This window comes from Dendrobates tinctorius, unplaced genomic scaffold (genome assembly GCF_039654945.1).
Source record: "Dendrobates tinctorius isolate UK_male_01 unplaced genomic scaffold, ASM3965494v1 ptg000114l, whole genome shotgun sequence".
Classification (NCBI taxonomy): domain Eukaryota; kingdom Metazoa; phylum Chordata; class Amphibia; order Anura; family Dendrobatidae; genus Dendrobates; species Dendrobates tinctorius.
Window position 1 is genome coordinate 2974102 of NW_027361782.1, and position 14566 is coordinate 2988667.

At 44.0% G+C, this 14566-nt stretch overlaps 1 protein-coding gene across 7 annotated transcripts in view; it reads left to right on the plus strand.

Annotated features, from left to right (window-relative positions):
* Positions 1-14566, plus strand: part of DIAPH2 (diaphanous related formin 2) — a 1634550-nt gene that overhangs the window by 299655 nt on the left and 1320329 nt on the right. For all 7 annotated transcript variants that reach the window (XM_073589842.1, XM_073589844.1, XM_073589848.1 and 4 more), the window contains 3 exons: positions 12106-12180; positions 12262-12331; positions 13172-13308. In XM_073589842.1, coding sequence (XP_073445943.1) covers positions 12106-12180; positions 12262-12331; positions 13172-13308 — 282 coding nt within the window. The remainder of the gene's footprint in view (positions 1-12105; positions 12181-12261; positions 12332-13171; positions 13309-14566) is intronic.

Sequence of the window (14566 nt, forward strand, 5' to 3'; positions counted from 1 at the left end):
CTTGGGGTGTATGTTGCCAGGGCTCCCTTTGATGTTCCCTTTCTGGCCATCTCACTACGCTGGCTACCACCTCTCCTGCCCGAGCAGACACGGATCTTTTCGGGCGACGTTGGTCAGACCCCCGAATCATATACAGTATGTCTGCCTTTTCAGCAAATGAATGTGGGGTCGGCTGCAACACTTAAAGAAACTGCCTCCGGTTTTCTAGCTGAGTCCTTAGTTTCCCCACTAGTTTTGGGGCCGCTCCCCTAACTGCGACCTGGCCCCTCCACCGACCATGCCGGTGGATGCGGGCCCCACGGATGGATTGCTCACTATCTGTGTCCCAAAGTCCTCTTCTTCCTCTCCTCCTGGAGCTTTCCTTCCTTTCTTCTCTATCTTCACTCCGTCTCTCACTCTCTTTAGTCTGGAAACAAGCTGCACTCAGCTTCAATCTCCACAAGCGACTCCTTCTCTCTCCCTCCCTCCTGACTTCTGTCATCTCATACCACGCTGAATGACTTACTGACTCTTTTCCAGAACAATTTCTTTACCCCAGCACTAACTCCTCCCACCAACTGTCACTCCCTTAAGCTCCACCCCTTCTCTACTTTCTCCACCCACATCCTCTAATTAACTCCCCCCTGGCCAGATGGGGACAAGTGTTGGGTGCTGGTGTGTGAGTCCTGGCAATGCCCCTTCCTTACCTGAGAGCAGAGTACCACACCTCTGGATGAAGTGCAGTACCCTGCGGCAACTGAGAACGCAGGGGATGCCACATCCCCATGTCATTATTTCCCCATGACACACTGTCCCTGTCTCTCCGTGTCATGATTTCCCCTTGTCACTATGTCCCTGTGTCATGATTTCCCCATGTCACTATGACGCGTGTCCCCGTGTCATTATTTCCACCTTATCACTATGTCCCTGTGTCATTATTTCCCCATGTCACTATGTCCTCGTGTCCCCGTGTCTTTTCCTATGTCACTATGTCCCCGTCTCCCCGTGTCATTATTTCCCTATGCTACTATGTCTCCGTCTCCCCATGTCGTTATTTCCCCATGTCACTATGTCCCCGTGTCATTATTTCCCCTTTTCACTGTGTCCCCATCTCTCTATGTCCTCATATTCACTTGTCCTCATGTCACTATGTCCGCGTCTTCCTGTGTCATTATTTTCCCATGTCACCTTGCCCCCATACTCTTCTGTTTGTACACCCCTAAAGCACTTTTTGGCTAATTTTGAATGGAAGGTATGGCGATGCTACTGTCACAGGAGAGACGTGCCAGCTGCTCGTGCACCCGAGCCGGCATATGTCTGTAGGCTACACGTCGTCAGCACCGCGCACCTCCTGTCATCAGTACCGTGCACCTCCTAGCGCAGGAGGCACAGAGCCAGATTAACCATCTTATACTAATAGATTAAAAGATCTTTGTTTTTGGATCTGTGGCACCAAATCCAGATTTCTAACCATCAACCATTGAGTTATGTGACATGTTCTGGTTCGGCAGCCGCTGCCAGGAGGATCTCGCTTTCTCCGCATGGACTTGCCTCCGCACGCCGTGAGCTCATGCAATAAATATAAATCATGGAGGCATATTTTCCATATTTTCACTTGTTAAAGCTAAATTGTAAACGCTTTGCCCCCAGTATGGCCGCCGGTGCAGCCTCCATGCGGCCATACTGAACAGCGGGGTAGATAGGAGCGGCCGCCGGATGCCCAGCAGGGGTAGTTATTCCCACCATAGGGTTTCTTCTTTTCTAGTAATGCTGCCCCCTATTGACAAGTCCTGCACAGGTTCTTACATGTAATAATAAAGGGGATGGGACATCTCTGGTGCCCCACAGCAGCTGCCCAGTGTGCCCCATGTCGTAGTCGCCTTTGCTTGTTTATGGTGAGCAGGGGATTCATCAGTGCATGTGCTGCTCTGTTATTCAGGGTCCCAGACTGGTGGGGGGGAGGTAGTCCCCGAAGACAAAATAATGGTGTCCATTCCGAAATTCACCTCGAGTCCCTGAAATTAATGGATTTCTCCCTTCTGTGATGTAGGATTTCCATGAGTTTTATTCATTCACATTGATCAGGTGTGTGACCTTCTCCTGGTGTGATCAGAACCTTCCATACCAGACTGGGCCAGGTCTTCTTCCCCGAGATGAGAGATCCGGTGACTGCTTCCAGTACATCACTGGCGTTTAATGAATGATTAATGGCCACTGATCAGCAGAAAGTGTCAGCTCATTGAGCCGCTCATCTGCGAGGAAGAGAAGATCTTGTCCAATTATTTACCCTGAGCCAATAATCTGTGTTTCCGCTGGGAGTCGTAGTGATGGCAGCGCCTCAGCCCTGTGTTGTTTAGCTCTTGGACGAGCGTGTATCAGGTTCGCTCTGCTTCTCACCTTCGCTGTTCCCCGAGCCACTCTTGGCCATCTCTGGTTTTGGGTGAAGTTAGAGATTCCATTTGGGGATAACACACCATTAGAGAGAAATGCAATCCCATGTATGAGAGATGAGACCCCGCTGCCTCCACACACCACAAGGCCTTCAGGAGTCAACGGCAGGACAAGTATTTGGCCTTCACAGGTAATAGAGTAGCGGTATTATTCTCAGGATGAATGAAAAGTTTGGATGGTGAGATTATACAGACGCCGACATCTCTACAGCAGGCATGCCATATTACTATGCAGTAAACGGAGAAATACCCAAAATGCAACTCATCTGAACGTAATATCTGATTTTGCAATTACTTGTCAACTCATGGAAAATCTGATCACATAACAATCCTGTTTAACATTAAATTGGTTAATACATTTTTACTTGCAATACCCACCCTGGCCACACGGTGCGCTGCTACAAAGAGCTGTCTTTCCAAACACAAGGTAAAATGCTCCACAGCTTCACCTAGTGGTAGAAATGATGCGAGTCACGGAAAATGGTAGCGGTGCATCTGAAATATACATTTTAATACCTGGATATGTGCAGCTATGAGCTTTGATCTGGTTTAAAAGGTTTGCAAAAATTTAATTTGTTTTCAGCCCAAGCATACCATTCCTGGCCAGATACCACTGACTTCTGTGGGCGCAGCCCTTCCAACATCAATCAGACCTGCTATAATTTAAGATTAAGGCTCCGACAACTCCACAAATCACAAGAAGGAGAAGGAGCTGTGGTTCCCGCCTCTGGTGGAAAGACAGTGGCCCCTCATCATTATAACATCTCATATCCACTTATGTTCAAGATTATAATGCAGTGAATCCTGTGAGTACGGGATCTCCTAGAGGAGACCTCACTGCTGAATAGAGATTATTTCATGGAAAGCTTCCTGGGAAAAGATATGCAAATTAGCTCTCCAGAAGAAAGGAAACTCTCTAGTGCCACCTATAGATGGGTACCTGCAAAGTCAGAGTATACAGATGGGGACTTCCAGTATGGCCAATATCCCTAGACACGTATCTAGTCGGACAGCGACATGCAGGGTGGCTACCTGTAGGTGGCACTAAAAGAACCAAACATGATTTGCAAAAGTCTTGAATAGTGATTGAATCTGATGGATTTTTCCCAACAAGCAAACAAACTACTGAAGGGTCAAATACTACGTTTCCCCTGATGTACTCATGGTTTCAGAATACAGTACCGAGAGTGTTCACATGGTGCGCTGTTATAAAGAGTTGTGTCTATCAGAGCACATGAGGTAAAATTCTCTAGTGCGCCACTAGTGGTAGAAATACGGTGAATTAGACCGAGCCCACGGAAATGATAGCACATTACAACCTGAAATTGATGATTTCTGAAGATCACAGAGAGCACAGTGTGCACCGACAATGTGAAGACAGGGTCCCACCTACAGATAACTGATTTCCCAGTGACGCATCATTACTTCTCGCTTCTTCTATCAAAGTCCTTGACTTCTCTGTAATTGGCTTCCTTCTAATCTGCCCTCATATCTGAGCACAAATACAATCTCGTCCTTTCCATGTAGATTAGATCCCTCGACAGCTTCACTACCGGCCCCGAAATTAGGCTCAGCCTTACAGAGCGGCTGATGAGGAGGAGGAGGAGGCCCCTGACGCGCGCTCGCCTCTCAGATATATATTTATATATATAGTAGCACAACCAGATCCTAACACTTATTTTGTGATATTGACAATCTGCGTCTCTGGGAGCTAAGCCGATAATGAGATCTGGAGGCATTTGCTGTCAATTTCCTTCTTGAGCGTCTCGTGACTGCGTCTGGAGGGAATAACTTTCCCTTTACTGGATCATTAGAAGCTTTTGATATGTCGTGGATTATATTTGATTATCATTATTGTGCAGTATTGATTACCGCTTGCTGCCATAGATAAAACCAAAGTCTCTTCCAATTCAACGTCAGATTCAGCTTCCTGGGGCCCGACCCCAAAGTACAAAAGCATTGACTTTTCTGGATTAATTTTCCTATGAAACTAAGATTTTGTGTGAAGTTGTGACAAGTATAAAGAGACCAAAGCAAAGGACAGAATAAGGGTTTATACACATTTATTCTAAAATTAATCTGTTTCTTTATCAGCTGGAGACTCTGTTTGATTTACAAAACTTTATCTTTTCAGTTATAAAACTTTTTTTCAACTTGAGCAATAATTTCATAGTAAAACAGTAGTTATATTCTTGTACATAGCAGCAGTATTATAGTAGTTATATTCTTGAACATAGGAGGCAGTATTATAGTAGTTATATTCTTGTACATAGGGGTAGTATTATAGTAGTTATATTCTTGTACATAGGAGCAGTATTATAGTAGTTATATTCTTGTACATAGGAGGGCAGTATTATAGTAGTTATATTCTTGTACACAGGGGCAGTGTTATAGTAGTTATATTCTTGTATATAGGGGTAGTGTTATAGTAGTTATATTCTTGTACATAGGGGCAGTATTATAGTAGTTATATTTTTGTACATGGGGCAGTATTATAGTTGTTATATTCTTGTACATAGGGTCAGTATTATAGTAGTTATATTCTTGTACATAGGGGGCAGTATTATAGTAGTTATATTCTTGTACATAGGATCAGTATTATAGTAGTTATATTCTTGTACATAGGGTCAGTATTATAGTTGTTATATTCTTGTACATAGGGGACAGTATTATAGTAGTTATATTCTTGTACATAGGGTCAGTATTATAGTTGTTATATTCTTGTACATAGGGGACAGTATTATAGTAGTTATATTCTTGTACATAGGGTCAGTATTATAGTTGTTATATTCTTGTACATAGGGGGCAGTATTATAGCAGTTATATTCTTGTACATAGGGACAGTATTATAGTAGTTATATTCTTGTACATAGGGGCAGTGTTATAGTAGTTATATTTTTGTATATAGGGGCAGTGTTATAGTAGTTATATTCTTGTGCATAGGGGGCAGTAATATAGTAGTTATATTCTTGTACATAGGGAGCAGTGTTATAGTAGTTATATTCCTGAAAGGGAGCAGTATTATAGTAGTTATACTCTTGTACATAGGGGGCAGTATTATAGTAGTTATATTCTTGTACATAGGGGTCAGTATTATAGTAGGTATATTCTTGTATATAGGGGGCAGTTTTATAGTAGTTATATAATTATACATATGGGGCATTACTAAGCTGTTTTTCTCTAAAGCGGCTTATAAGAAATTTGTTAGTGTTTATAAATTGTATTTTAAATGAGAAATAAAGGATTTGCCCAATTTTTCTCATGGTCTTTTAATACCCTGGGTTCACCTCATTATTAGGAGTTGTCCTTTATTGGACTGTAGTTGGAACTTATCATTGTGAATTATCTGCTTGTTTCTGTATCAGATTGTGATAACAACATCTCAACAATTGGATCTGGACAATGTAGTTGGTGAAATATTTCCCTTTTGCGGATATTTATACCGCCTCATACTGTGGGTTTCTATTGTTCTATTTCAAATTTTTCATCCAGATTTCAATCTGATATCAATTAAAGCTGAAGGATACCACAGATTGGCGTTTTACACGACATCTGTTCCTTCTCCCATCAGTGAGGCTGTTGATAATAATAGTAATAATTTTGTTGCCTTACACGTTTACATCATGTTACCTGAATTCTTAAACACCAGAATTGTTTTTTTCCTTTTTGTCGCTTTCAGGCCAGCATAAAAGGTTTGATATATTTCCGTCAAGCCGTCTCGAAAGTAATTGACAAACTTAATTTGTAGCAGATGGCGATGGAATATTTCATTATTTAATTTTGATAATTAGGTACATAACACTGTAATCCCCCACCAAACAAATACATAGCTAATGATCTGCCCTTGTTGTATATTTCTCCGCAGTCTCCGAAACACGACTGCGGCAATATCCACATGTGATTATCAGCCCACTCACGGTCGCATGGAACGGAGCTTGTATTTAGATATCACAGTGGCATGGAACATAGAAAAAGAAAAACATACAACCCATTATGTAGAAGGACCACATGCCTTCAGTGAAGATCTAGGGGGTGCCCTCAGTAATTGGGACCCAAAATGCAAGTCAGGGGTTACGTGGTCACTGTCATTTAAAAATAAAACAAGCAAACAGAAGAAAATTAGAAATACAGTTTATTAGAGACATCTGCTTCTTTCTCCATGTATGAGCCACTTCTTGTTCCCCTTCCATGTCCTCTGAGCTCCTCATTTGCATTGAAATCCTTCTAAAATCTGGTTTGGTCAAAACAAGACGTTAACTCACTGATCAGATTACAGTGGCCCTTTTAAGTCTATAAAGAGAGGTGGAGCAGACTGGCGTGCGAGAGAGACAGAAGCACATACTGTAGATTCTTGGTGCTGCTTTGTAGTTAGTGTTTTATCTCACATATTGTCACGGGGCAGTTGCGGGGAAACAGGAGACGTGGAACCAGGGCCCTGAACTGTCCCTCAGGCTAAATGTGGTGCCCTGACTCTCCTTAACTTGGGGGTGCACTTGATGGTAGTGAGGCCCAAGTCCCCGACCTGTCACTATCTCCTGTTTAGCCCTGAGCTAAACACCCAACTCCCTCCCCGGGAGGTGAGACATGGAATAAAGTGAACTGCACCAATAACACGAAAGGAAATATAAAACAGACACCACGGGGTTAAAGCAACGAAAAACCAAAACTTAGCTTTATCTGCTGCCAATGCTCCCAGCAGCAGAGTAAGGCACCCGATCACCATCCAACAGCATTACCACTGCCCCATATAAGCTGAACCCCCTCTGCACCAGGTAGATCCAGTCTTCACCAAGGTTAGTGTTGTGAATTCGCTTTCTGGCCTACCTCTGGTTACTAGTGAAGGTAGTGGAGCTGGTTATATTGACAGAGGGGTCGCGAGTTCTCTTTCTAGGCTCCCTCTGGTGGTTACTGGAGGTAATGGAGCTGATCTGATTAACAGAGGCTTGCCACCTGATAATGAGGAGGACGATTGGAGATCTGGAGTTTCTGACTGGATTTAAGACAGCCGACTCCCTCTATCCCTGCTGGTGATTTTTTCCTGCCTCCTGAGGTCTTAGTTTCCAGCTCAGTCCCTGCATGCTCAGCTAAGTGTTCTTTTGCTATTGTTCATATTTGATCTCTTTTTGTCTATTTCAGTTTTGTGTGGTCAGCCAGCTCCGGCTGGGGCTGTGCTGAATCTCCATCCATATGTTACTGCTTGTGCCAGTTTGTTTTTGACCCTTATTAGATTGGCCTCTTTTTGCTCTGCTTTCAGAATATGCAAGAGTGCTGATATAGTGGTCAGTATTTTTCTATCAGACGTGTTGGACATTTTTTGCAGGGTTTTTTGCGTAATTGCAGACAGTGTCTTTCCTTTCCTGTCCTGTCTAGTTAGTGTGGGCCCCATCATTTGCTCAGTCTATTTTCCTACCTGCATTTGTGTTTTCATCTTGTCTCACCGACAATATATGTTTGGGGGCTATCTATTCCTTTGGGGTCTGCTCTGGGGCAGTTTAGATTTCCCCTTTCTTGCTTTAGGTTTATTTAGCTCTCCGGCTGTGTCGAGGCGTCTAGGATCATCGTAGGTACGCTCCATGGCTACTGCTAGTTGTGTGGATAGGATCAGGGGTCTGCAATCTGCTTAGTTACCAACCTCTGGTTTTCTGTAGCTTAGCTTGGTCTTGCTCTCCTCCTTGGTGACCCAATCATAACAGTTGGTTAGCAAATGACCAGTATTACCAGAAGTGATCAGCAGTACCAGGTGGCCTTATAAAGGGAAGTGGGAGTAGTCACCGCCTGCTGACTAACTAAACATGTAGTAACACCAGCGGCCACTGGGGGGGGGAATCCCAGCAGCTGACTCACTAAACTTGTAATAACACCAGCGGCCACCATGGGCAAAAACCCATATTAGGCCCCGAGGGCCAGAAAGGAGAACGGTTTATATAAGAAAGTCCAGACTGACACAGATCCAAAAATGGATTGTGACACTTATGATGCATTCACAGCTGCACTGCTCAGTATTACTATATGTCTTTTATGCTGCCAATGCTTCTATTTTATCTTACTCCAGTGCTGGTTTCCCATCCATGTTGCTAGCTGCTGCTGTATATTGTCTTGCAAGGTGATGCTTTCTTGCAATTGTTTTATTTTTGCTATATTTCTCAGACCTACTGGATAATATCCCCCATACTTCTCTTGCTTTTAGTAATTATCTTTACGCAATTCTGCATTTATAGATATACTGTTCAGTACTGCTGTATAATGTCCTCCATGCTGCTGGTTTCAGACATATTTCACCTCAGTTCTGGATTCAAGGCTCCACCACATAGTACAGCAGTATAATATATCCCATGCTGATGCTGCTTCTAGTTTAATTTCACCCCAGCTCTGTATTCACAGCTACATTCCTCTATAATGCTATTGTGCTTTCTGCAATTCAAACAATGTGTATATTTTTTATCATCATGTCATCACTTTCTCATCAATAGATCCCACAATCATTCTGATCTGTCGACAGTCACTTGTTAACAAACCTTAAGTTTGAGAAGAGCTCTGAAAAGTTTGTCAGTCTGTGTTCAGTTGTCTCAATCTTGTCAAAAAGTATAGGAAAGAAGATGAAGTGTCCTTGATTGTTTTTAATAAACGGTTTGATTTTGTACCTCCAGGTATAACATCTGTTCACATAATCCAGTAAATATGTAGGAGTGTAAAACGATTGTAAATCATCGTTGTCATGTAGAGGCTGCTAACTAGAGGCAATGGGAAGGTGCGTTGTATGGGAGACAGATCTGCTTTCCTCGATGCCGGGAAGTGATGTGGATTTAGTCGTTTATCAGCTTAGCTCCAGTGTTCTTTAATTGCTGGAGGATGCCGTCTCCACATCTCATAGTCTACTGTTCTGCAAACATTGTAATGTCGTCTTATTAAAGGTTCCTGGTTACAGATTGGGGTGATTGTACTAGTGAGCCTAGTGGTGTGGCCTGAATATGTACTGGGGGCATCACCCCCTATGCAGTCTCCGGCTATTTGGCGTGTGGCTGTAAGGGTGTGTGCACACGCTGCGGATTTTGCTGCGGTTCCACAGCGGTTTTGGCCGCTGCGGACCCGCAGCAGTTTTTGCTGCGGTGTACAGTACCATAATATCCTATGGGAATCAAAAACCGCAGTGCAGACGGTGCGGAATTTTCCTCGCGGATTATCTGCGGGTTTTCAATCCGCAGAAAGAATTGACATGTCAATTCTTTCTGCGGATTCCCCTGCGGTTTGCCATCTCCTCCACTGAGGAGATGAAAAACCGCAGGGCAAAACCGCAGAGCAATCCGCAGGTAAAACCGCAGGTCTTTTGACCTGCGGTTTCACCTGCGGATTTTACAAAATCCACGCGGATGAATCCGCACCTAAATCCGCAGCGTGTGCACACAGGCTAAGTTCACACTGAGGTTTTTTTTGCTTCATTTTTTTTTCTGCAGCAAAACCTAAGTGTTTGTCAGGAAAGAAGCTGCGGCAAAAACTGAGGTTCTGCTGCGGTTTTTGTGTCGGTTTTGCTGCATTTTATTCATGATTTTTTTTCCATTCAATGTAATTAGTGAAAAACGCCGAAAGAAATGACATGCTCTATGTCCAAAAAATGCAGCAAAGCACAACATACTGATGACAAAAAAAAAGCAAGCTGGGTGCATGAGATTTCTGAAATCTCATAGACATAGCTGGTACTGTCAAATGCAGCTGAAAATTAGCATAAAAAAACGCAGCAAAAGAACGCTGCAAAAATACCCAGTGTGAACAAAGACTAAAATTTGTCTTCCCATCATATAACTGCTGGACTTTGTAAGATGGCCGCCAGACAAGTCTTTGAGGGGAGTTATGTGTCATCACGGTTATTAGCTGTGGTGATGTGAACTCGGAAGCATGCTCCAACACATATAGTGCTGAGAGAGTTATTTGGCCATTCCAGGGCCGGGTTTTACGAGCGGTCATAAGATATTGGTGGGAATGACCACTCACATATCCCCACCCCAGGGGGGTAAGTTTGGCTGATAAAAACGAGGCCAGTTGCCTTATTCAGTGTCTGTGGCTGGAGGTGTGGAGACCTCCATGTGTGTGTTGCTGAAGACACAGACCTGTGCAGGCGGACCTGCAGTACTACATGGACTGTGCATTTTTCTGCTTGTTACTTTGTGCCAGAAAAGGTTGTTCATTTGTTTTTCTGTCCAGAGCAGTTTATGCCGGTTAAATAAACGTGCTCGGACATTTCATCAATACTGCATTCTGTGCCTGCCTCAACCACAACCAAGTGAGTACGGACCCCCACAACTTGTACAAGGACCTGTCGATCCATGGCACAAGTTACTGTAGTAAACGTCTCCTGACTCATCTGATATCTAATACTTACCTTGTAATGTCTTCACATCCTGTTCCATCCAGATGTGTCTGGATCCTAGAATTCCAAGCGGCGGAAGTTCACCGACCACTATACTGGGACCCCCAAGTGATGGGTGTCTCAATATGGAAACTGCTGGTGGTACCAGTGGAACACCGTTGCGCCACACACACACACACACTGTATATGCCATACTCAACACACACACACGCACATTGTATATGCCGTACACACCACACACAAACACACTATATATGCCGTATGCAGCCTCTTGCGCGGTGCCACTAGCGGAACACTGTTGCGATCACGCCGCCGCGATCAGCCAAATGATTCACTAAGCGCCGCCATCATTGTACAGGAGGAGCACATGCGCAGTTTTAATGTGACCGCCGCTAACTGTCTGCACAAAGATGGCAATGGTCTGATTTACTGCGTTTGCACGAGTTTCGCGCAGGTGCAGTGAATCATTCAGCTTATCCCGGTGGCAGATGCACGACGTGTCTACAGGCAGAGGAAGCAGGGCACATTAAAGGGGTTTTCCCACGAACGAAAGTTCATTTTAAAAATTGTCTGTGTCTGACCGTGTATGGAGCATACCACATCATCTCATCATCTGGGCAGGGGAGGAAGCAAAAGACAATACTGACATTACAGCAGGGGATCACAGAGGATTCATTCTGTGAGGTAAAATATTCACTGACTGTTTTTAAACAATATTTGACCTCACAAAATGTATCCTCTGCGATCTCCTGCTGTAATGTCAGTATTGTCTTTTGCATCCTCCCCTGCTTAGGAGCTGTGGGGAGACAGCTCAAACGAGAGAACACATGAGGGAAGAATACAGCACAGTGGTGGAGAGAGAGAGAGCAGACAAGGGGGAGAGCACATGGGGTACATAGGTCAAAGAAGAGATGACATGAGAGGAGAAGACAGCAGATGGGGGAGAGAAAAAGTGCTCAGGGGTGAGAGACAGAGCACAGGGGGGAGACAGCTCAAACAGGACAGCACATGAGGGGAGAACACGGCACAGGAAGGAGGGAGACAGCAGACAAGGGGGATAGCACATGGGGTAGACAGGTCAAAGAAGAGAGCACAGACGGGAGAAGTCAGCACATGGGGAAAGAGAGAGTGGATAGGTGGGTGAGCACATGGGGGGAGATTCTCAATGCTGTAAAGCCTGTCACCATCGTGACATTACCCCCCTCCTGATGCGATAGCATCGGGCCTCCATCTTGTAACTGATATTACCTGATTCTGTTCTGCCGGGTTGTTGTGTGCTTGCACCACATTAATAATTATTTTCTCTTCCAACAGTTGGGTTAACAACTTTGGACATGAAGGTCTCGGGCTCCTCTTGGATGTTTTGGAGAAGCTGCTGGACAAGAAACAGTAAGTGTCATCATCATTCTGCTCAGCTTCTTCTTCCCAAACTTGATCTTACTTTTAATCTATTATTATTTTCATCCCAAGGCAAGAAAATATTGACAAGAAAAATCAGCATAAACTCATCCAGTGCCTGAAAGCTTTCATGAATAATAAGGTAGGAGGGATCCACCGGCGCTCTCGCTCCTGCCGCTTCCCATTCTTCTTGATGAACATGAAGGATTGCCTTCCCCTCCGGCCGATTGTGTCTATGACAATGTTGTGACCAGTGATTCCCTTTTTGGTTTGTCGGCACAGTAAATTACCAGAATATACAACAAATAACCAATTTCTGCCACTCGACCAATTAGAATATACTGATAACACCAAAAGGAAGAATTTTCTTCTGCTAAGATTTCTGTAGATTGGATTTACCTTAGAGGGTTGTGCATCACATAGAGCCTCTGCCATCACATAGAGCCTCTGCCATCAGAGAGAGCCTCTGCCATCACATAGAGCCTCTGCCATCAGAGAGAGCCTCTGCCATCACATAGAGCCTCTGCCATCAGAGAGAGCCTCTGCCATCACATAGAGCCTCTGCCATCACATAGAGCCTCTGCCATCACATAGAGCCTCTGCCAACAGAGAGCAGGCGTTACGTCTTGTACCATTGTTACATTTGTATCTCAGGACAATCTTCATTTTAGCCATCAAGTTCTTATTCATATAAACATTGATACTAGATTTTTCTGGCTCACAATTCTTTCTGAGAAGTGGAAACTATCAGCACTTTGCTGACAGTCTCCCCTCCAGCTGTTTTCCAGGGAATATAATATAGACTTCACCCCATTTATTTTTTTATCACCCCGTAAATGCCACCAAATAAAAGCATTCTTCATATTATAAGGGAAATGTGGAGGTGCGAGTGTGACCCTGAGGCCTAAGCACTGCTCTGGACTCGGGGATAACCAAGCTGTAGAACTTTCTTTATCAGATTATATTTCTTCTGTTTCCACAGTACGGCCTGCAAAGGATGCTGGGAGAAGAAAGAAGTTTAACTCTTCTGGCAAGAGCCATCGATCCAAAGCAAGCGAACATGATGACGGAGATCCTGAAGATTTTATCGGCCATTTGCATTGTTGGGGAGGATAATATGTACGTGACATGCGTGGTGCACATAGAAGTGCCCTGAGCAATGATGCTTTAGAGATGGCCCCATTCTCACAACGTGTAGGGGACCGCTGCGGCCAGTGCAGATAATCGGCCAAAAAATCCAACATCACCGATGGCCTGGAGCCAGAGGTGTAGCTAGGGTTTTTGATCGGGGGGGCGAAACTTCTCAGTGAGCCCCTAACCACATAACCTGATTACAACTGGGTGGCGCACCCTATTAGTGGATGTAAGAGAACCTCAGCAGATGACTGTTGCTGAAAATAATCTCTATATAAAGACCAATATTGATATTACCGCCATATAGTCAGTGGTAGATACCAGTCCTACAGAACATATAAGAGATCACAGTACGGTTATAGATGGTGACTTACAGCTGACATTCTTTCTGATGGAATCGATCACTTTTCACGTCTTTTCCATCGGGCCCAGACCAACATGTCGACTTCTCCAGCCAGGACTCGGCTACAGAGATTACAACAAAGACACATTTCACTTCTCACATTTCCAGCCCCATCACCATCTATTCTCAACCTGCACAAACTACTCATCCTGCTGATATCCCAATACTGAGCGGCTACTGCCGTATGTATCCCTATTAACTCACCTGCTGTGTGACCTCTAGTTGGTAAAACAAACCTAGAATATAATAATGCTGTGTGCAAGTGCCCTAAAAAACAGTGCCCACATTTTGTCCCCTGGAAAGTAATAATGCCCTGTGTGGCCCTTTGACAGTCCCAGTAACCTGAGTTCCCCTATAACAATAAGTGCCCACTTTACATTTAATAATGTCCCAAGTTCTCCCCCCTTTAAATCTTCCATCTACACAATATGATGCTCTCTTATACAGTCTAATGCCCCCATACTGTATAGATACTGACCCCTTAGTATCCCTCAAACTGTTTGATACCTCTAACATTATTCTCCACACTGTATGATCACTGTATGATAGCCCCCTAGATAGCCTCCATATAGTATAATGCACCAGACAATTCTCAATATAGTATAATGCACTCCCCATAGGCCTCTATATACAGTGGGGCAAAAAAGTATTTAGTCAGTCAGCAATAGTGCAAGTTCCACCACTTAAAAAGATGAGAGGCGTCTGTAATTTACATCATAGGTAGACCTCAACTATGGGAGACAAACTGAGAAAAAAAAATCCAGAAAATCACATTGTCTGTTTTTTTTTTCATTTTATTTGCATATTATGGTGGAAAATAAGTATTTGGTCAGAAACAAA